The following is a 24,811-nucleotide window of genomic DNA, read 5'->3' on the forward strand; positions in this document are numbered from 1 at the left end:
ATAAGGCATTAGTGCAAGTTGTAATGCTAAACTGTAAAATTAACAGAACCTTCTCACACCTTCCTTCTTTCTGACAAACGTAACTGAAAATTATTATTCACTTTCTGAAATTTGCATGATTCCGTCTTTTAACATCTTCTGTATTTCAGTACTAGCTATGCTCCTAATGATCCAGAAAAACCACAGTGGGGGCGGTTTGATCAGATGTGCACTGCTTCGATATATATACTGGTGAGTGACTGTTATGCGACGAAATTGAGCATCTAATCCCACAAATACATGAACATATTCAACCGAAATGTAACTAAGTTGATTTTGTTGTGTTGAATTCAATTTATTTACACAATTCTCAACTAGTGAAGTCAGATGTGTCGGCAACTGTGTAGAGTACTGTCTTATTATAACAATACCATGTGCACCTGAAAGCGATATAGGTGGGAGAGTGTTATAATCAATAGTCAAGAAAGCACTCATACTGAACAAGTACGTGTTCAACAGACTACTAATAAACAACTGTTTATTTACGTAGGGAAACAGATAAGATACAACAATATAAGATAAAATATGAATACAAACTTTCCAGTATTTCAAAAACAAGCATATTCACTTATTTACTTAAAAAGTCTCGTAATTTAGTTTGCTTAATACTGCAATTAACAACATTGCATCTCTGTTCCTTCTGATACTGAGCAGTAGCTTGCACCTGTAAACAATTTTTGGAAATTCCTGCCTTTTCCTCAAAGTTTAATTATTTCCTCTCTAATGATGTCATTTATAAGCAGTCAAAGAAAATTCCCTGAGGTTCAATGGCAGCCAATAAATTTCTATGCTGCAATGAATAGAAGTGGCTAGAACACTATACCGATGACACTTTCTCGCTATTTCGACAATCAAGTCACATTTCTAGACTCTTTTCTTACCTTGAATTTCAACATATGAACTTAATATTCACATCACTAGGCTGTGCAATGTGGACTTCCCGCTTTCCATTTTTTATTTGCCCCACTTCACTGGCACAGCATTATGTCTGTGGACCCAACCACTAAAAAACTGGGTTTCGATACCCGTGGTGGACAGAACACAGGTAGCCCATTGTGTAGCTTTGTGCTTAATTCCAAACAAACAAACAAACCCCCTTTATTTTGTGACAGAGTCTAAAGACTTTAGCTTCCGAAGTCACGTAGCAATGAGGTAACTAACAGATGACATTAAATGTTTACTGATTTTTTAGGAGCCAAGACACTAGAGCATTGTATCTTTTGTTTGTTTGTTTTGGAATTTCGCACAAAGCTATTCGAGGGCTATCTGTGCTAGCCGTCCCTAATTTAGCAGTGTAAGACTAGAGGGAAGGCAGCTAGTCATCACCACCCACCGCCAACTCTTGGGATACTCTTTTACCAACGAATAGTGGGATTGACCGTCACATTATAACGCCCCCACGGTTGGGAGGGCGAGCATGTTTGGCGCGACGTGGATGCGAACCCGCGACCCTCAGATTACGAGTCGCACGCCTTAACGCGCTTGGCCATGCCGGGCCCTAAAAAATGTGCCTGCCAGGGATCGAACCTGGGACCTTCCGCGTGTTAGGCGGATGTAATAACCACTACACCACAAGCACCTCCAGCATTGTATCTAAGAAAGTCCTATAACCAACGACATTATAATGAGGCAAAACTATATATGATTTTGGTCATTGTGCAACATTTCTCTTATCCTTAGTTACATTCACGCAATTTACTATACTGATAACCATTTCAGCAACATGTTGGATAGCCAATCATCGATAACTGCCAAAAAACATTAACACTTTATCACTCTTCAGACAGAAACTGTCTAAGCAAATGCACCTGTCTTTGGATGAAGAAAAAATTTAATATGTGAGCTCTGTAGATGTGTTACACAGTGCCAACACATTGATCTTACCTGCAATAGACAATGAACCACCACTTATATGTATGGAGGTACTATAGTTTCTTTGATACTGCAGTCCGCTGTTCCCTGCTCCCTGTCTGGTTGACATCTTATAACTCTCCCATGGAACGTCAGACACTAATCGTTATTTTATTATGGCCTTTGTGAGGATGGTAATGCCAGAACTGAGGTTGGAGATGATTAACGTTATTTTATTGGCAAAATCTCCTAGACGTAGCCAGATATTTTACTTTACACTTATGTCTAGTCGACCATCATTCACCACTGTCCGGATTGAAGGTTTTACTTGGAGGGTCTGATGTACTTGGAGATCTATCAATGTTCTAGCTGATGCTCTCTGTGTGTGTATGCTTGTTTTATTATAGCAAAGGCACATCAGGCTATCTGCTGAGTTTCTGATGCTGTATCAACCTGAAATTATCTTTAACCCCGTTACTATTATATGTACATACCAAGTTCCATCCAGCCCAGAGGGAGAGCTGAGCTAACCAATAAACATGTTGTGGCAAGCTATCAACTATGTTCCTTCGGGTTCGTGATCAGTCCTAACTTGGGCTCTGTTAGTTTTCCAGAGCTGCAGTGGATTTATTGCCTGCTGTTCGTTCTCCTGTTGGTCAAAAATGGTAGTCTTGACTAACTTGTTTCTTGACAAAGCATGGAGAGAGTTCATTTGAAAGTGAACCAAAGTATACAATTTATTTCATCCAGCACAATGTCTAAAAGGAAGCATCATCATTACAGTCTGATATGGACCTGCCTGTTTATTGGAAACCAATGTCGTTACGAGTAGTGTCAGGATATATCTTTGGTTATCTCTTAGCATTGCTAACGTTTAACATAATAGATGTACCTGGGGAAGATGGTTTGTCCGAATTGTAGCTACAGAATCTACTGCTACAGGTTTCTTCTTTTCATTTCAGTGGAACGCAGAATCGAAATGCGTTACGGAATACGCTCGTTTTTTCAATGCTATAATGACATTATGATGTGATTATCAATCCCACTTTTCGTTGATAAAGAATCGCCCAAAATTTTCCCATGACTGGTGTTAACTAAATATCTTCTCCATTGTCTATCTTTAAATTTAGGAAAAGACGACACATATAGACCTCGTTAAAATGGCATGTGATTGAAAATGTTTAAACCGTTCATGTTGCTTCGGAATATGGGTATGGGATTGAACAAGATTAGCCTGAGAACAACAGTCACGAGGAAAGTGAGAGAGAACGTTGTAATTCAATATCTTGAATTAGTGTAATTGTTGACTAATTAAGGACCTGAACTAGTATTGATTATGTTAATGGTTTAAGGTACGATATCTTATTTACATAATAGACGAAACACGAATTACTATTTTAATTCACATAACACCAATTAAGAAAGCAGCTGTCATAAGTTCATGTAGTACAGAATGTTTAGTATCAGTTTTATTGTTTAAGATACAATTTACTGAATATCATTAATACTTTCTTTATTCAAAAGTTATTATTAGAAAAAAAACGTTGAGTATACAATAAGAGTAATGGTGTTAGAATAGTTTTATTTTGAGTAACAGATATGGTGGGACAAAGTCTAAGAGTATAGAAATAGCGACCTTTAGTGGGCGCAATAATACTGGATGACATTTAATAATCATTAATTAATTATTCTTAGACAATGATGGATTACCTTATTCATAATTCATACTGATAATCATTAAGTATTACCCTCTGGCGCTAGAACGTCACGTCATTTGCACGTTGAACGACTTCAACATTAGTTATCATTTCAATTATAAATTACTTATGATCCGTCAAGCGATAGCTGATGTTGTATAACATTATTATTAAAATCTTACCTCTCCTGCAGCAATCGAATATCTTCTGTCAAAACTGGTAGCTTTTGCAGTCTTAGTGTTCTTTTAGGCAATGTGATACGTTCTAATTTGTTTAACATTCAGAATCACGAATTAATTAATTCCCTTCCCTCTGACAAGAGAAACATTTTGATCTTTTATATGATTGAATACATTACGGAATGACCATCGCTGAGTCGTGTATCTTTACACACTACGAATCAGGAAAGACCTCTCCTTCACTGTTGGACAAGTTTAGTTTAAAACCATATCGCTACATCAAAACATCCATCGTCCTCTGATATTGTCTCTCAGCATTCGTGTTGTTAACGCTAGTTCTTAAGCAGAAGTACTTTAGATGGACAGTTATAACCCAAATACAGAGGAAAAACAAACTAACCACACACTAAGACTTACAAAGCTTTCTCCTTCAGGAGATAACTTGGGTCTCAAGTTTAGGAATTTCCCTCGCGCAAGGGGCATTTAGACCCAAATTTACAAACACATACTTTTTATAAGTTACTAATGGCGCGCAACTACTAAAACTTTCTGTAGTCAGTCATAAGCAATTGTAGTTTTGTTTCATTTGTTATATCATCATAATTCAAAGTTTCACTTCATCAAACCACTCAACGGACGTTTTCTCTTTCTCGAAACTACTTTACAGTCCTCATCCATTAATTTTCGTTAGGTTTTTATGACTGATATGTGAATGGAGTCACGTGGTAAAACAATAATCTTTTAATGTATTCTTCGTGAATTGGTTTTAATACAAATTATTCGTATTCCAAGTATATTTCCTTTAGATGTTAGCTTGCAAATAAATAACAAACCAAGGATTGTCTTTTGTGAAACCCCTTTGTTTACACTAGTTAATTTTACATCACGTTTCTAATTTTGAATCGTCATATTCATCAGATACTTTTTTTAGGAGCTGTTTTTATCCAGGACATCATTATTAGTGGAAGTTCCTTCTTTAGATTTGTCTTTAATATGTGCGGCGATTCATTGGTAAAGAGTAGCCCAAGAGTCTACGGTAGGTAGTGTTAGCTAGCTGTATTCCCTCTAGTATATCACTTTAGAATTAAACAGAAATAGCACAAATAACCCTTGAGTAGCTCTGTGCGAAATTTAACAAAAAAAACAAACAAACAAACTTGTGTGTTAATTAATATTTCATATGCATACGTTTACTGACATTACGCGTGACTCGTATTATCCCGCTTTAAAGTGAGCTATATTTATATACAAATGTTCCATGTTTAGAAAAACAAAAACATAAAACAAATGCCAAGGAATTTTAAAATAAGTGTTGCGACAAGGTCAAGATAATATAGCTTGTCGTTTTCTAACAATTATTTCTAACCTACAGTTTCTCTCTCTCTCTTTATATATATATACACTACTGATCTAATGTCCCTAAGTTTAAACTTTAGTCAGATACCAGGTGTAGAAAACGATAACAAAGTAACATAAAACACGACGTATATATGGCAAACGTAAATTTCGTTCTAACCTGTTTGTTATCTGTTTCCGATTTGCCAATTTAAATTATTTGCATTATTTTTGTTGTTATGGGTGCTTTATCTTTAAACGTTTTCCATATCTTTGTTGTTATTATGTATTTATTTTCGTTTTAGCTGAAAACATTATAGTTTTCATCAGTAATAAGTTACAGCTGATTTTCAAAATTCGAAAATATTAATAAACCTAAATATATATTCAAAAAGACAGAAAAGTGAATCTATAAATTGTTTTAGTGACACTTAAACTTCATTATACAGGATGTCCAGAAAGTCTGCAATCATAGGCATTTCAGCAAGTTTTACAAGATGCATTTTACATGCTGTCCTTGTAATTCGAAACAAGTTTGGATTGACAGTAGGATTAATCCGACCTTATTATGCTTTGACAACGCCGTAATTAATCAAGTATGTGCTCTGTTTTGAATTTCGCACAGAGCTACACGAGGGATATCAGCGCTAATCGTCCTTAATTTAGTTATGTCGAGAAAACCCACTTGTATAGAAAAATGCATATGTAAAAACAGCTCGTTTGGGTTGAGAAAATATTTTACGTAGAGGAGTGAACAACGTGAACCTGTGTGAACCTGATGATGACCGTAGAAGGTCGAAACATTGTTCGCTCCTCTACGTAAAATATTTTCTCAACCCAAACGAGCCGTTTTTACATATATATCGTCCTTAATTTAGCATTGAATAACTAGAAGGAAAGCAATTAGTCATTACCACCTACCGCTAACTCGTGGGTTACTCTTTTACCAACGAAAAGTGGGCTGTCAAACTATAACACCCCCACAGCTGAAAGGGCGACCATGTTTGGTGGGACAGGGATTAGAGTCCGCGGCCCACATATTAAGAACCGAGTACCCTAACCACCTGGCCATACCAGGTCGTTACGTATCTGAAATTAAGAAAACCTACAAACCTATGATTCTAGATTTTTCGGACACCTTGTACCGTATGTACAATACTACAAGTTTATTATTGTACTGTATCCGATTATTGTACTGTATGTACAATACTACAAGTTTATTGTTATTGTACTGTATCCGGTTATTATACTGTATGTACAATACAGATTCGTGGATACGTTCGAGACTTTTTTTGGCTATTGCAATTGGCCTTTAACCAGTTATTGGAAAGTTTCTGGCAACTACAAACATGTTCTGAGGTTATTTTCATGAATTACACATAAACTGGAATTATAACTTATAATATACTATTTAAATCATCAACTTACGTCTTAGAAAAGAGTGTACTAATTGTATAAAATTACGTTTGCGATCACAGTTTGTTTGACTCCTGGCTCAGTAATTCCCGAAGTTTTGAACTATCTGTATTATACTGACACGCGCGAAGGTCACGGACTCAAAAGCAATCCCAGCAAGTCTCGAAATAAAATCAATATTCTCGAAATAAAATCAATATATATCTGATGAAACTCTAGTTACAACACTTAGAAATTACTGTGTTCACAAGAACTCTTTCACAGCTGTTTGCGGATCTCCTTGAGGACTTGTAGTATGTATTTCACAAGAATAAACCGATACTGTATGTGTAGCTCCGGAAGTTTGAATTCTTAAAAGCTGTTTGTTTGTTTGGTTTGGAATCAAGCACAAAGCTACCCAATGGGCTATCTATGCTATGCCCACTACGGGTATCGAAACCCGGTTTTTAGCGGTGTAAGTCAGCAGACATACCAGCGTGTCACTGGAGGGCTGTTAAAAGCTGTCTTCCTATCAAACGTTAGTAGATTAACCCTATAGCTCACCTGGTAAAAAAAAAAATTATCACATAATAGTAGTGCAATAAAACTTGTATTTTAATGGTACATAGTTGTAACGGTGAATCTACTGGATTTAGTATGGATCTATTAATATCTGTTAGACTGTAGCTCACCCGAAGAAAATAAAGATGAAATGTATTGTACTTGTGCATTGATTCTTTGTCATGGTAACCTGAGAATAAAAAGAAGCAAAATAAGTCAACACCAAATGAGTTACTGAAACTCGTCATGGAAACATAGAAAATCGTCCCGAATATCTCTTAAACCAGCTATTAATCTAATCATCTCGTATCAGTGGCGTATCCATCACTTTTCTTCAGGAGGCTGTAGCCACTTGAGTGTTGTTAAATACATAATATCTTAGCTAAGGGAAATCAAACGTTGATAATTATGTATTTCAAATAATGCTTACTGTAATCTTTAACTAAGAAATATTTTATTATTTTAATGGGATTTCGCTATTCATGACTATCGTTGAAAAAAAAAAAATCTGATTTATAAATAAATTTTTAAAATATCTATTGAAAGACTAGTGGAAGTATCAGTGTTAATCCAAAATGTATTGAATAACGTTAAATGATATGAACTGTTTTTCCGCAGATTAATTTGGATAATAACCAAACACTCGCAGTTAAACAGGCGACACCGTAAAATTTATATATATATATAATGTTTAATTAGATTTTACTTATTAAAATTATCTATATGTCCGTTTTAATATGAGCATTATGTTACTTAGAGACTGGAATTTATTGAATCATCAGTTGAGTATCGTCTCTGTAAACGATATTTTATATCACATTTCTGACACGTGAAGTTCCACTAATTTAGAAGGTTTAAGCTATTCTTAAATCCATATATGTAGTTAACAAAGTCAAATGATCGTGAGAAATAACTGAAAACATTATTCAAAATTAGTATAAACATTACAGTTATAGTTTAGATTAGATAGTAATCTCAAGCTAAATTCTTGTCTGGCTATCGCATAGATAGAGCTCATTTCCAGTACGAAAGAACTGGGATAGAGATTACAAATACTACCTATACACATGAGCTGATTGGGAGAAGTGGTACCAGCCGTAAACGTTGACTATTATAACTCACTAACTTTCATATCGTCTCTCTTTGGTGGCTTTCTGCCAGTTATTAGTTTATTCGCAATGTGGTGTTATTTTCTGTCTCCCTCTAGTGGACAGCCAGCATTTTAAACTGAAACAATGTTAAGAAAATATTCGATAGAATTGTGTGCTTATTATAAACTTTTTAATACCAAATATAGAAAAAATATTCTATCCAAACCACATAAAACATTGAATACCCTAAATTATTATTTTTATGATATTTAAACTGGTGTCTGTGAATTACAGTTAGTTACTGATAACTTCACCTAATCACTAATATTTCAATTTGATATAACCGAAATACCCTGCACCGCTATCTGTTTTCTCTGATATTAACGTGAGATTCTTGGTTTCTTTGATCTCTTTCATGAAAAATAGCTACTTCTTGAATATATCAATGCCAATATTGAAACATTCTCTTACGAGCAGTAATGAAAACAATGCATTATCCCAAGGCTCTAATATATAAATCAAATCCTTTGTCTATACGGAAATATTGCTTACTCTTGTGCCCTTTGTATAATTAATCCACTTAACAATCATCAATGACTTTATGTAATGTTCATATACGTGTGTAAGACCAAACACGCATGTTTATTCATATGCACACTTTACTATATACACATATCATCATTACACATTATCATATACTATATCACCTTATAACAGGTTGACTCCTCTTCCCATATAAACTGTTTCCATGATCTGCCATCAATAAACTGTAAAACTCAACTATTTTTAATTTTCAAGAATTATGAAATCAATATTCATCGGCAGAATTCAGTAGAACTCAGAATCTTCACCTAGAATTCTGATTAACCACAATGTATTTGTGCTAATAGCACTGTATATCATTTACAACTTCTTCTGTTACTACTATATATCATTTAGTACTTGTTCTGTTACTACTATATATCATTCAGTAATTGTGCTGTTACTACTATGTGTCAATATACAATTAGAGAAAATACAATTCCCTTACTGTATTTAGAACCATCACACGTCTCCAGCTATACAAGAAGAATCAAGTGAAGACCAGGCAACATACTTCATAGAGCTCCCACAACTCAGCTAATTCAGAAGAGTGACTTTTGCAAAATGTCAGAAGTCATTTTACATCAAACAATTTTACTTAGTGGCTCAAAAATCAAGAGTTGCAATTCCTACTTAATCACTGATTTTTTTCAACCACGTGATTATCCTGGATTATGAAGTAACTAAAATCGTAATCACAAAATATAGTGCTTACATTATGTCATGAAACATCACTTAATAGCTCAGGAACTAATTGTTGTAACCTTCCCTCTCAACAGAATTTTGAAACAATGATCTATAGTTATCATCTTTATTTGATGTTGTGTCAAGTATTGCATTTACTAGCTTCAGTTGTTCTAACTTTATGATAATTGAGGAGCTTTCATCCAATATAAGGATATCTTCTATAGTGAAACTCTGCTCAATATCTCAAAAGACATTTTTTTACTGATTAAGAGGCTTTTGCCAGTGGCTCAAATGATTGCTGGAGCTATCTTTCACCTCAAACTTTAATGTTTCCTCATCTGTCTTGTATACAGTCAGATAACATAAGGACTTTTAAGTCATTTGTCCTCATCATGCGAGTTGGTATAAATTAAAATGCCATTAACGTCCCCTTCTGATTTACCTTAGACTCATGGTTAAGCCATTGAATGAGAGGTTCATTTGTAACATACAGAGATAACTTATCAACATGCTATCCATCTTTTTACGTGACATATGTTCACTGTAACTATACCAAGCTGTCAGAATACGAGGTACAATCCTATCTAGTGATAGGAGTTTCTTTTCAGTTGCAGGCACATAACACAGCCAGCTCCAATCTCTGCACTGATACATCTTTTCTTTTACCATCTTGTAATAGCATGTATTCTGATGTTAGATGGCTTTCTATAGTTTTGTACATCAACTAAGGTAGATTTGACCATCCCACACATTCCTATGAATGTTGTAAGATATTTGTTTGAGGAAGACCATACGTTACAATAAATGAGACTACCTGTATACCTTATTTCGGTTTTGCTGCATGCCATCATAAAACAAATACAACACATGCTCATCCCAGTTAGTTTGGCTTGGATTAACAAACTTGGTAAGCATGCACATGGTAGTTTGTATTGTATTTTCTATTAAACCATCTTACTGCGATTTATAAGACAAAGTGTGCATTTTGCTACATCTAACACTTTACACAACTCAGAGAAAAAGTGGCTATAGAAATTAGCTCTATAATTTGTATGGATCTCTTCTGGTGCTATCCAGTGGTTCATCAACACATCAACTACAGATTATGCTGATGCATTCATCAATGGATAAACTTCAGCTCACTTTCTGAACTAGTAAATGATAATGACTATGATGACTCGTATCAATCTTCAGGATTGGACCAGTATTATTCATAGCTATCATCTGTTAAGGAGATACAGCAATTCTCTGTTGATGTTTATCTTTCCTTAGCTAGTTCTTCTCTAGGCAGCACACACATTATACATTATTCACAAAAGTACTGAAGTATCAACTGCAGCATTCATCAACTAGTGAAATTTTCAGGTGCATAACTTGACATTACTAAATTATAAAAGGTTCCAAATCTCACAACATCTCAGTGTGTGGCAAGATAGTCTATCCACATTTCCTTGTTGCAGGCATGGTTGATGCACTAGGACAAAGTCATATTTTTTTAATATTGATATCCAGTGTACTATCATTCCTTTTGGATGTTTAAGGCAACCATTTCAATGAAGCATGGTTCACAAAGATTGTAAATTTACTACCATATAAATACTAGTGAGTATAGTGTTTTATAATTAGTGCAACTGCAAGCATTACTTTCTCCAATATAGAGCAGTATTGGTCAAGAACTGTGATTAGGTGTTCTGTTCCATCCTGCAATTGCAGTAGCATTACTCCAATTCCTTTGCCATTGGTTTTATTGTACAATAGGAATTTGTTATTTTGTTATGGCTATGCCAGAACTACAGCAAATTTTGTGGTTTGAAATGCTTGATCTTCTTCCATAGCCTATTCACATTTCTTTTAATTTTATTGAGTAGACAATGTTGCAACTCTCTTGAGAAGGTGGCCACAAATTATCTTTAACACGGGGCAACTGAGGGGCAGTCTACTGTTCCTATGCTTTACCTGGCTGACATCAGATAATTCTCTGTGAAATATCACTTCAGAAGTTCCACATATACAATTTACTGATAGTTTCTGTAGTTTATATATCCCAAGAATACGACTGCCAGATCTGAAATATGGGATAAGTACCTTCATTCTGTGATTAATGTTTTCTAAGCACAGCTGAAGAACTGTTTTTCTACTCACATTAAACAAATTGCAATTTGGCAAAACGAATTTGATGTTCACTGGACGGGATGGTGGAATCCTTGAAGGTTTAATATATTACAAAATTCACCAATTAGAGCATTAGTACTTGTATCAGCAGGAACTTGAACTCTTGTACTTGTGCCCTCACAGGTATATATTCTGGAGCAAGATAATTCATATTAGGTGTGGCCACAGCAGCTTTTATTGTAGGCTTTTTTCTCTCATCAGTGCTAGCTACTGTTTGTGAGAAATACTGACATTTTAAAGTGAGAATATCCCTCAACTATAAGTGATGTTTTATCATCTTGCTGGGAAATGTTTTACAACTGTGTCTATGACTATGTCTTTACAACCTGCTGAAGACACCACGAAGTAAACTTTACCATGGTGATAATTTATGTAAGTGATCAGATTTTCAGTCCTCTTCTAAGCTTTGAACACGGCTTGAAGGATTACTTGATTCTCCACTGTATCAAGCTATCAATATATCCCACTATTTAGTTTTCCCATCCAAGTGCTCAATGACGTGCAGGAAAGGGTATTATAAGCTCAGAATTAGGTGATACATACCTTGAAACATTACAGAAATGATCCAGATTGTCCTTAACTGCACTTTTAAATAATGGAAGTGAAATTTCATTCACCACTCACGGAAACCTGTGATGTTGGCCAAAGGCATCTTCTATGCGAGTACTTGGCCAGTACCTGGCTGAGATGCTGTAAAAATCACCAGTATAGACTAATGTAGTTTGTTCCTGATCCAGGTTTGCAAAGAGCCAAAGTGCTCTTGGTAACTTCTCCTGAAGCTCTGCATTGCTTCAAGTTCCTTTGCAGTCATGGTTGCTCTAGCAAGATATTTCCAAATTTGGAGAGGTTCATTAATGCTCAGTATCTTGCAGTCTCTTCTCATTAGTGCTCCCTGTCTCAAATCAGGAAAACACCTCTAACTGGTAGACTTTCTCTCTTAGCAAAACATCCAACCATTCTTGGCTCTTATTGAATAATGTTGACCAAAGCAGGGATTATCTTATCTTAATCTGGCTGGCGATAGACTTTGAGCTCTGAAAAGACCACTGGATATGGTTTCAGAACTACCAGATGCTATTCCAATTCAGTGATCCTCAGTTATCCAGTATTCCCTTGTTCCGAGGTTAATTCTCAGTGATAATGCCCAGTGTGTCATTATGAGTACACTATGCACCATCTGATATTTTCGAGTCTGTGGTTGTAGAGGGGTCGACGTTAGAGATATACGAAACATCAGTGAAAGTCAACTGTTCAGGAGAGAAATTCTCATTGATTCAACTTCGATCTTATACATACATCTCTCTTCAGTGGATAACTTTTTCACTCGGTTGTGGATACTTCTACTTGAAGAAAACGTCATTATTTAAATGAGAAGTATTATTTTAAACTCTGTAATACAAAAGATCAAGTAAGAGCAAAACTATGCAATAAAACCTGCGGGCGTGGTTACAACACCGGAATTTCTTCTTCCTATATATAGATTCTTCCAACTTTGGAGCCCTACCTACGGTATTATGGTTTATCAGCCTCATGGATAACACGGTTCATGTCATGTTTGCACCGCATATATATTGTTCACTTGGGTTTCTTCAGCTTTGTAGCTAGCACTGCATGGGACATTATGGCCTATTGACTTGTGATTAACGTCCTTTTTTATGCTTGTAGTATTATAAAGGTACTTGTTCGGTGCCTGGTTCTTTTCAATCATCTGTTGAAATAAATTAAACGTTCCGTTCACGTAACAATAACAATTTAGTTTTGTTTCCTCCTTGTTATTTGTTTTGCTTTTTACAGCCGTGTACGCTTTGTAGCTTGACTTAGACGAATGTTACAGCCACACCTTCTACACTATACAAACGTGAAAATCATCTTACTTGTACGAAGTAACTCAATATGGGCGATAGCTAACACAGATTTAAAGACGTAAACACACTGATTAATTCAATCTATAGGCTAGAAAACAACGCTCTATCTTTCGTTGCTTCAGTGTTTCGTTGCTAACCTACTTATATTACTTATATTTAATTTTTGTTTTAGAAACTTTACAAAGTATATTTGTATTCATGATATTAATTTAGATTATTTTACGTCTACTCTCACGAAATTAACTGAATTTAACGTCATCTTCTGTATAGTATGATTTACAACATAAAATGTATCTTATAATAGTACTAACACATAGGTTATATATCGCTTACACCAGTCTGGAAGTGATTCATGGGGTATAATTGTCTATCGGCCCTGCTAAGATGGTCTTGTACCCCTTCCCATTACACACACACACACACACACACAACCATAATGCATATATATATTCAGCTTGAAAGTTTTCCAAGGGGCATTATGCTCTATATGTCCCACACTTGACATGGTCTTAGCTATGTTTGTATTAACATATCAAGACACACGTTAGTGTGTCATGTGACCAAGATAATTTGCTTCAGGGCATTCTGTGTTATTGACAGGAGTGATAGCTTAGCGATTTTCTGCCTTTTGTATCTCGGACTGTAGTAATCTAAACTATCACACATTTTTTTATTGGTGTGCTCTGCTGAACTCGTATTTAACATACCATATTTCAAAGCATTCCGGTAAGAAATACATGAAATATAACATCTCCAAGTATGATTGAGTTTCTTCCTTTTTCCTTTCTTTGCATCAAAGGTGTGGAAATTTTATTTGATAGAAAAACATACTTAGCCTTTATAGATTTTTTCAAGTTAGGTATATTTTTCTATTAAATGTAAATATAATCTATATGTACAAAGTTATTTAGCAAAAAATTGCTCAAATTTGACGAAAATATTTGCGCATGCCTTCGCAAGAAAATCACTTGAACTATCGGTTTAACATTTTTACTACAGCTTCACCTAAACGTAAAACCGAACCGTTTTTAGTTTTTGTAATTTGTAGAGTAACAAAACTATATGATGAAAGTACGTACAGATGCATAAGTATGGGTTAGGCCAAACAAATAAGATTAGCAATTCCTAGCTCAAGTCTTCAAAAGAATAATAGGAGTGGACGGTTATTATTGATTATTCATTACCAATGTTTCAACATAAATTTACTAAATTTCACGAAATTGTTCTAATTAAGGAGAATTTAGTGTCATCTGATGTTAATTTAAGCAGTTAGCACAAATAATGATGTTTGATACAATTAAACGGGGTGATGACAAGAAACAGTTAATCTAAATTCCATGGTGCTCCTATAAAAGAATCTATTAATGTCGTTTTAGAGTGGATAAAATACCACCATATATTTTAACGAATCTGGTTTTCTGCAAAGTAAAGATCTGTTCCGAATAATAGGGTTGCGATCCTAAAGTTAATATCGGTTACTATCGAGTGCTTTCTTACGTGCTTCGTGTTGATAAAAAGTCATGATATCTAATAAAAAACCACATCAGGTGTGAAAAAACGGTGCGACTTGAAGGAGTTAAGTCAATATTGGCAGCCAAACTGGTAGCTACGCTTATAGAATAGATGAGAAATTCACACTAAATATTCGTTCATTAGCTAGCTAGATTGTGTATTGTGTTGTATCCACATCATGGCCCAAGTTGAACAAAAAACGCGGCCTGTCTAATTAATGAATGAATTTTTGCCGTAAAATTCTTATCAGCGCTATAAATGTAGCTACCGGTCGTCGCTAGTTTTAATTTCATTACTTTAAGTCACACACTAAATCTTTTATTGGGCAGCACATTTTTCTCACACCTAAAGTGTTTTTGATTAAACTTATTAATTACTTAATCTTGATAGTTCTGCATAGGGTATTATGACCTATCACCCCTTGGTTAACAGCCTTATACATGTTTATATTAACATATATCACACATAAATTACTCTAAATAACTTCGGAACTCTGCATAGGAAATTATGCCTTATTAGCCTTATCGACGTTGTGTTGTATTAGCATATTTGTTGCACATGGGTTACTGACTCTTATAAACCCTGCATAGAACATTATGATTTATCGCCTCTGTGGTTAAAACGGCCTTAGAAATGTTTGTATTAATATATATAGACATTTCATTTGTAGTTTGCGCCTAGTAATGGATTTACCAATACATATATATTTTAATATCGATATTTGTTTAGCAAATATGCCTATATTTAGAAATGCATGTAACTTGTGTTGTTAAAGGTATTTTGTGAAATTCTTGGCTATTCCATAAATTTCTAGAAGGTTCTCAAGTGTAAGAATCGACAATGTACTGTGTGTGTAAGCAAAATGTTTTTGCTGACTTTCGAAACGAAACCTTAGCAGAGGTTTAGTTTAGAGAGAAAAGTCTGAAGACTCCCAACAGGGGTGTTCAGGAACGTTGTAGTTCCTCTTCGTCCCTGCTCGTGAAAGATTATTTATGTGTACGTGGGAGTTTTCCTGTATTTTAATTTAGCTTGTTTGAGGCAATAAAGTGAGGTGGGGCAGTATGAAAATGTCGGGTGAGAAAGCAGAGCGAGACAAAGGCGGCTAAAAGGAAGTGGACAAGTCCGGAGCCCATCGGCCGAAAACAAGCAAGCTGCAGACCAACCCCACAATAATCAGTGGAACGTCTCGTGATCATGGCCACGGCGTAGCCGGGTTCTATAAATCCAGATGCCTCAGAATGTGTTGTAGGGGGAAACAGGAGTGCTTGGAGAAAACCCAAAGAAAATGCGCTGAATATTCTACCTGACTTATGCCCAGAGCTGAAAAAGCCCACAAAAAACATATATGCGCCTTCTTTATAGTTATGTGTTTCAGTGAGTGGTTTGTGATTGTTGAAATATGTTGTATGGTGAGATGTATTTTCTAGGAGCCCTGGCTAATTTGTATAGTGACACAGTCAGTTATGTGTTTCAGTGAGTGGTTTGTGATTGTTGAAATATGTTGTATGGTGAGATGTATTTTCTAGGAGCCCTGGCTAATTTGTATAGTGACACAGTCAGTTATGTGTTTCAGTGAGTGGTTTGTGATTGTTGAAATATGTTGTATGGTGAGATGTATTTTCTAGGAGCCCTGGCTAATTTGTATAGTGACACAGTCAGTTATGTGTTTCAGTGAGTGGTTTGTGATTGTTGAAATATGTTGTATGGTGAGATGTATTTTCTAGGAGCCCTGGCTAATTTGTATAGTGACACAGTCAGTTCCCTGGCTAATTTGTATAGTGACACAGTCACTATGTTCTGCTTTTAAGTAATATTTTTATGCTATTTCAGGTCACCCTATTCCTAAGGGTGGGTAGATTACTGATTTTGTGTACATAGTTAACAGGTGTGTATGTTGGTAATCGATTTGCTGTTCGTAGTATTTTATTTTGTTGTACTTGGATCTTCTGTTAGATAAGTTGTATGTGACTTGACACCCATATTCTATTAACGGGCGGATCTAAGCCTTGTATATTTTACTGATTGTTTCAGTTGATCTGTTTGAGTGCTTGCTGGTCATGGTCAATAAATGTGAAATGCGTTTTTTGGATGGATAAATGCGTATTGCTAACATGTGTTTTTTTTCCATGTTAATCTGGTGTCGAATGTGATGTGCTTGTTCATGTTAGCAAGCGAGTTTCCGAGTGAGATGTTACTTTTTATAGTGTTTTTCTGTGCCTCTTTAATATCCTGTAAAAGCGATTGCTTGTGTTTTTGTGCGGTTTTAAAACCGCTCTCCACTTGTTGCTGCAGCTTATGACAGTATTTAGTGATTTCTGAACGCGATACATGGCCATTAGCGGGTTTCTAGAAATGCTCCAAACAGCAATGTGGTCAACGTAATGTGAATTGTAAGTTAGACTAGGGAACTGTATGTCTTTGACGAAAATAATGTAAAGGAGTGAGTGGCGAGAGGACTGATCCTCGTGGCATCCCTGAAGTGATTTTGAAAAGGTCTTCTTAACTCTTATTGAGCTGTTCTATCTGTAAGTAAGTTTAATATCCATCTGATAATAATTTGATTTACTTTTCAAGATGTTTAATTTATACTTGATGGCGCTATAACAAACACTGTCAAATGCTTTTTTAAGGTCTAAGAATACGCCTATGGTTACCTGATTGTTATTGAATGCTTTGTAAACTGATTCGGTGAGTCGTGTGAGGTAAACTATTGTTTGTTTATTTTTTTCTGGAAGCGTTTTGAGGTTCGGGATGTCATTTAATCCGCAGAAATGAAGGAGGCGAATTGATACTATTTTCTTCCTCAGTTTCTCAAGACAACTTAACAGACTGATGAGACAGAAGTTGTCAGGATTAGTCCTGTTTGTTTATTTCTTGGGAATAGTGGTGATAATAGCTTTTATCCAAGTGTCGGGGTAATAACCTGTTGTCAGTGAGAGATTCATGATGTTTGTGAGATGCTGTAATAAGAGATTTGAGCCTTTTTTAAGAATAATATTAGGTACTTGATCATGTCCGGGGGGGAGTGTTTTTCAAGTTTTTCATGTTAATTTTGAGTTAAGTGGTGTTGATTTTTTTTTTTTTTATTAATTGAACATGAATGGCTGTTTAGAGTGTTACCAGGGAACTGTGGTGTGAAGGAAGATTGATTTGTACTTATGTAGTTGTTAACATGTTTGTGTTGTGTGTCCAAAGTCGGCAGAGTTTAGGTCGCTGAAGGAGGATTCATAAGAGTCGGTTAGTAGGTCGGCTTTCTCTGAGTCCGTCCTCGCGATTGTGTTGTTGTGTGTGATGTGTTTGAGTAAGTAATTCGTGTTTTTGTCTGAGAAAATGCTCTTAAACTTTCGATAACCTCGCTTATGGTTTATAAATCTACACGCTAAGAGACGGTTAGAATTGAAACCTTTATATTTATCAACAACACTTGATGTCATATTTTAAGATTTTCTAGAATCATTCTCCCTCGAACAACTAGAAAAATATAAAAAAAGTGAATTTCTAGAAATTGCCAAAATCTTAGAATTAGAGGTTAAAAATGAATGAGAGAAATGAATTAAAACAGCAAATTATTGAAATACTAATCTATGATAATTTATTGCTCTACTAGCCAATCAGAGTTGATCGATAAATATAAGTTAGAAATTTAGATAAAGCTCGATTTCTTTGAGTTTTAAGTCCGTACCGAAGCCAAGAAAGAGCAAGCCCGTATCGAAGCTGAAAGAGAAAATAAACGTCCGAGATAAATTATAATACGTAACAAGTTTGTCGTATTAATTTTTGAGAAGAAATAACAAAAATAATTTGAATCTTTTTCAATCGATTTCACAAGCGACGAAATTACAAGTTAAAGTAAAACTTGTTTGCTACGAAGGAGTTATTTTATCTTGCTTCTACAAATTCAAATAAATAATTCCTTACAAATATTTTGCTCAATAAAACCAGCAAAGAAAATCCCCAAAGTGTCAAGAAAACATTCGTCTACTGGATACTTTAAAACCTGTGGTACACAACAAGCAAGTTAGAATATTCAATGATCTTATTTAAAATACGAATTTAATATTAACAGGAAATAATCCACTTTAATTTTTTTAAACTCTGCCACAGTTGCTTATATGTTTATGTAATTTTAATACTAGATTCAATGACTTTTGAATTCATGCGTTTTGTCACTCGCCAATAGAATCCCGTCACTGATATCAACAAACAACAGAGATCGAATTAGATACGATTTTACTTTCATAGAAATATGCCAGAAAATTGATTTAGGGATTTATATTCAGCAGACATAACAAATGTTGATGGCCGAATTTTCTGACTGCTGCACGGTTTCTCACAATACAAAAGGATGTTACGATATACACACATCGGAAAAAAAATCGCAAAAATCGTTATTTAAAATTGTAGCGAATAACTATAATACAAAATGTATATACATCTTACCACTCACTAAAAAAATGAATAATAGAAGTAGATTTAAAACAAGAGAAAGTAATATAAGTATCGAATAAAATTCGATATATTTTAACGTATTATATTGCTTAGAACAAAACCAGCTCTCTCTCACGAAGCGCATCTGAATCTTGACATTAAAAAACCAAAAACGATCTTTGTTTTCTAGGGTGACCATGAACTACTGGTATATGAATAATAACAGCGTTCCATAAACCCTTTTGAATATTTTATTTTTCCGCCACGCCGATTTCATATACAAGATAATGAGAGAATGTTGTTGACCCTGTTCAACGTCTGTGTAGCGTCTATTACGCATTCAGTTTCGTGCTCTCCCTGGAAGCAACGTTTACGTCTACATCTAAATCCAGTTGGTGTCACCACGAGAAGAGCTTTGTCAGTTATTAATTACCAACCACTATAAAGAGCTTATTTGCGGGGGAAGTCTTTCATATCTTTATGTGCCAGACAGGGTTTGACAAGAGCGTTCTAAAAACACTTTTTATATTATTTAAGTAACACTTGCCTTCAACTTTTATGTCAATAAGGTAAGGAAAGTAATTTTTTCTACTTTTTAAGAAATTGTATATTAGATATCATGTATATTCGAAATTACATTTAAGTTGTAACATATAAGAATACAAGTCTTACAATTTCTTAGTTAAAGCCATGGGCAAATCTTACAATATTGCACTAAACTCCGCCGATAGCCCGATGTGGCTTTGCTATAAGAAAACGCACACATTGCACTAAACTAATGCAACGCTTTTAAACGCCAATGAAATTTTATAAACTCCGTATTTGTCATAATTCTTATTTTTCTGGTTATAGATACTGTTTGGGGAAATTGTTTAAAATGTTATTATTTTCTATACATTTGCAAATTATCTCTTTATAAGATAATCTCGCTTGTCAGGTTCATCATTTAATTAGCCTTATGAGCTATCTGTGTTATTGGCGAGATGTCTCACCATTTCAAAGATTTTCAAGATGAAACTGTATACTGGAATGTGTCATCGAAGACTAGACCAGTTTGTTTGTTGTCAAGCGCAAAAGAATACAATGGGCTATCTGTACCCAGCCCACTGCAGGTAACCTGATTTTAAGCGTTCAACTCCCAGAATTAATGCTTAGTCGTCGGTGGGTTGGCACATAGACTGAAGATTTAATGAAACATTTGGAAGAAAGGGTGGAATGTTATTCGCTTTCTTTATTGGACTTTTATTTTTGTGATGTTCATGTCTCTCAGTTATTAGCATTATTTTGCTCATCTGGAAATGGGTGGTGCTTTAAAAGTTAAACAAAGGCACATATTTAAATGTTGAAGCTATACCAAAGTCCCTACCTTTTCCGAGGAATAAATTTTCAGCGCTTGCATCAGTTATATTTTAAACAATTCACACGCAGACAGTATATAAAACATTTAGAATATATATATACCATTTTTGGCATAAGACTATAACCAAATATACTCTCGAACACTCATGGTTAGTGTATAATTAAAATAAACAGTATCAATACAATTCGTTAGAAATTGGCAGAATGTTTTGAGGATGCATCATAACCTGCTAGGAGCAGAACCTATATAGTCTATTGTGTACCTTTGTGTTTAACTTCAAACAAAACAAACTTTCTTAAAGATTTTAAATAATAATTTTGATATAGTTACAATAAATTGGCCTGTGAAGTATGTTTCTCTGCACTATCAGCTTGGCTTGTTTTGAATTCCACACAAAGTTACTCGAGGGCTACTGCGCTAGCCGTCCCTAATTTAGCAGTGTAAGACTAGATGGAAGGCAGTTAGTCATCGTCACCCACCGCAAACTCTTAGGCTACTCTTTTACCAACGAATAGTGGGACTGACCGTCACATTATAATGCCCCCACGGCTGAAAGGTCGAGCATGTTTGATGCAATGGGGTTTCGAACCCGCGACCCTCAGATTACAAGTCGAGTGCCTTAACCACCTGGCCATGCTGGGCCCGCACGATCAGTATTTGGGGGAACGAATAAGTAGAGCTATAAGGGAGTAAATAGGTTCTGTATATAAAAACATAAATTGCTCCTGCGGCTGCAGTCAGTGCACATCGGAGGTTAGTAACCGACCAGAAATAAATGCGTGTGCATTTTTATGTTTATGGTTTTGCATCACGTGTGAAACAGTTGGGTTTTTCAGAGAAGAAACCTTTATATACTGCATATTCTCATGTTCTTAAGAAAATATTTTTGACGTAAAATATTGAGACAAACAAAAATATATTTACAAACTTCTAAAGCTCGTTACTATATTATTGTGTATTCACAGAGCAACTTCAGTTAATTTAAAAATAAGTATCAAAAAGCGCATTTTTTATGAACACGAATCTTGTGTTCATTACTTTTAACTAAAGAAATGTCATTCTTTACAAATCTTGATGCGAAATTATTAAACGAAACTTAAGTTCATTAATTGCTACAGTGATTAATTTTATATTTTTTCAATTGAGGGATAATTATTCAAATATTATAATTTTTATAGGAAATCGTCTTATCTTCAGTGAGAAAGTAGGTTAAATACGTATTAGTCATACAAGCCGGTCGCTCACAATCTGCAAGTAACTGAAAATTAGATACAGCTCGGGAAAGTTGATGATTAAGGTAAGTCTATTAACAAGGGTGAAACTTTAGAATATTTTATCTCTTCACTGTATATACAGGAAGGTCAGTTCTTGTATACTTTGTATTGCTTCGTGTTTTAGTGGTACTTTCACATATGTTTGTTTATTTTTGCTATTGCAGAAAATACAGACTTGAAATAGGTAAGAAATAGTACATCAGAAGCGTTCGTGTAGTTCATCACTAACAGTCACTTGGTATAGACCCAGTAAGCCGAACACAAGTAAAGATTCTCTGTGACGATTGAAGTTGAAACAACGGACGTTTAAATTATATACAATGGTCTGAAGTTCTCTGTTAATTCGAATTACATCACTTGACATCATCAAAAGACATTTTTGTTTATATTTGTTTTAGTTTTAAAATTATTTTCTCAACGTATTTTCAAGCCTATTTGCAAAGAAAGACGCTATGCTTGCTTTTGTTTTAGCTCTACCGCAGATATCAATAAAACAAAAAGAGCCTTTCTTTATCTACTTGATATGCTGTCGCTGACTGCTAAAAGAGAGACGGTGACGTCATAACCACGCGTGCTCTTGTATCTAATTGTGCATGCTTTCAAAATACATAACACGCCTACTTTTCATCTTGTATTCGGGAGCAGTAGACAAGAAAATTACTCTAAGGAGGCATATTGAGCCTTGTTTAGATATCTTAGTGTGTGTGTAGAAACTGAGAAGTATTTGACGGATACTCTATCATCATTTTTTAATATTCACTAAGAGTAACTGAATTCTCCTCTCCGAAGTAAGTATTACTTTGGATTTGATTTATACCGCTTTTAAGCTAAACTGATTTTGATAACTTAAAGTTTTTTCGAGATTGTATTCCTTCCTGCACGTTAATACTTTCATGAAGCAGAATATTTAGTGTTTGTATTATATTCTACAGAAAGGTAGTGTATAAGGGTAATGTTATGCAAATAAGTTTTTGTTGACAGAAGATATATCTATATATATATTTCGAATAGCAAAATATATAGTTACACGACCTGATTTTTGAAAACAGTGAAATGTCCGTAACATAAAACTATTTTCATTTTATTCTACTCTTTAAAAGAAGTTATCTGTTTTATATGACAATAATAAAACATTGTTTCATACACTTAGTATTAATATTTGTTTATTAAATTAATAAAATGACGATTGTTGTGCCATTCACAATAAAAGTTCTATGATTTATGAAAAAGTAGACTTTTCATCGAGTCAACCACAGAAATTGTCGGGGGAGTGAGTTAACTTTCACCCTGTATAGCTTGTGTTTTGCAGCAAGTTTGCTAATACCCTTTCTTCAATTTCTGTTTTTCTGAATATGAAATATTTTGCTTGTTGAGAAAAATAGGAAGTTCTAGAATCTAGACCACATTAAAAGCATGTCTATAATCCATTCTTTCTCTTACTAACCAATATTCAGCGACGATTTTACTTAATGAAGGCTGTATTTTCACTCCTCTTTGTTCTAGTGGTTTAAACAACAAAATTCGTAGTTTGGCAGCGTTCGTCAGTGTTGTTTGTCTTAGAATTAGCATGTGGTACATTCACTTCTACATTTGGCAAGAATGAAACAGTAGCTGTCTCCATCAACAAAGATGTTATTACCCTTGAGTTATGGCCTAGAAGTGATTCGTTTTCTGGATCAGGCCCCTTCAAGACCCAGAAATGGGACAGATCATCGTTATGCAGAGAATGAAGTTCACCAGTGTAGTAGGTAAATATAAACGCATATGTATATTACAAATACCTTGTAGCAAGAAAGTTTACGATATTCCTGTGTATTAAATTATTATATCCTTGTAACGACTGCTTCAGTATTGAATACATTTGCCACAGGCACTGAAGACAATTAAAGCCCAAATAAGATATCTATAAACAATGATCTTTTATTAATTAATTCATGAGGTAAAAGTCTCGGGTACTCTGCTTGTTTATGAATTTCGCACAAAGCTACACGAGGGCTATCTGCGCTAGCAGTCTCTAATTAGTAGTCTAAGATTAGAGGAAAAGTAGCTAGTAATCCCCACCCACCACCAACTCTTGGGGTACTCTTTTACCAACGAATAGTGGAATTGATCGTCACATTATAACGCTCTTATGGCTAAAAGGGCGAGTATGGTTGGTGTGACGTGGATTCGATCTCGCGACTTTCAGATTACAAGTGAAGCAAAGTCTCAGTTTTATATCAAACTTGATAAACGTCAGTCAATTTGCTCTATTTTTCTTTTCACTTTTTCTTATATATACATATGTGTATTAACGACACCGAAAATAAATTACATTTTTCTCTCGGGCTTTATCGAGCATATATTTATACAGAATTATAAAAACTGAACAACAGAAGGCCTGTTAATATGACTTACAATAGCAGCCCCTTCCTGCATGATACAGTCATTCTTATACAATAATCAATACGTAAAACGTTGCGTTCCTTGTATGGTAAAACCATATTACTTTAGGAACTAGTAGGTGAACAATTGAATTTCTTGCATGATATGATCATGCTAACATAGTGAACAGTACGCGAAACTTTGCTGCATTTCTTGCATGATACGGTCATTTCATTAAAGTAATCAGTGCATGAAACGCTGCCTATTGTTATATAAACTTTGCTACATCATTTCAAGTATGCCTTTGTTATTCTAGATGCATTCTGAGATGGCTAGATTTCCTTAATTCATAAGAAGGGGCCGAGCGTATCTTACCAATTACCCTGTTGGACTGTATATCACTAGATTCGCAGTGCTAT

At 34.9% G+C, this 24,811-nt stretch overlaps 1 protein-coding gene across 4 annotated transcripts in view; it reads left to right on the forward strand.

Moving 5' to 3' along the window:
* The first annotated feature begins 19,842 nt into the window (after nucleotides 1–19,842).
* LOC143250836 (uncharacterized) overlaps nucleotides 19,843–24,811 on the forward strand; it is a 71,801-nt gene continuing 66,832 nt past the window's right edge. Inside the window, exons 1-4 of one of the 4 annotated variants that reach the window (XM_076501932.1) lie at nucleotides 19,843–19,963; nucleotides 21,933–22,051; nucleotides 22,193–22,212; nucleotides 23,532–23,776. In XM_076501932.1, coding sequence (XP_076358047.1) covers nucleotides 23,658–23,776 — 119 coding nt within the window. In that variant the 5' untranslated portion in view covers nucleotides 19,843–19,963; nucleotides 21,933–22,051; nucleotides 22,193–22,212; nucleotides 23,532–23,657. Of the gene's footprint in view, nucleotides 19,964–21,932; nucleotides 22,052–22,192; nucleotides 22,213–22,495; nucleotides 22,817–23,531; nucleotides 23,777–24,811 lie in introns of those variants that run through there. The other 3 variants (XM_076501920.1, XM_076501941.1, XM_076501913.1) reach the window with 3 other exon arrangements.

Source organism: Tachypleus tridentatus, chromosome 1, assembly GCF_004210375.1.
Source record: "Tachypleus tridentatus isolate NWPU-2018 chromosome 1, ASM421037v1, whole genome shotgun sequence".
NCBI classification, from domain to species: Eukaryota; Metazoa; Arthropoda; class Merostomata; order Xiphosura; family Limulidae; genus Tachypleus; species Tachypleus tridentatus.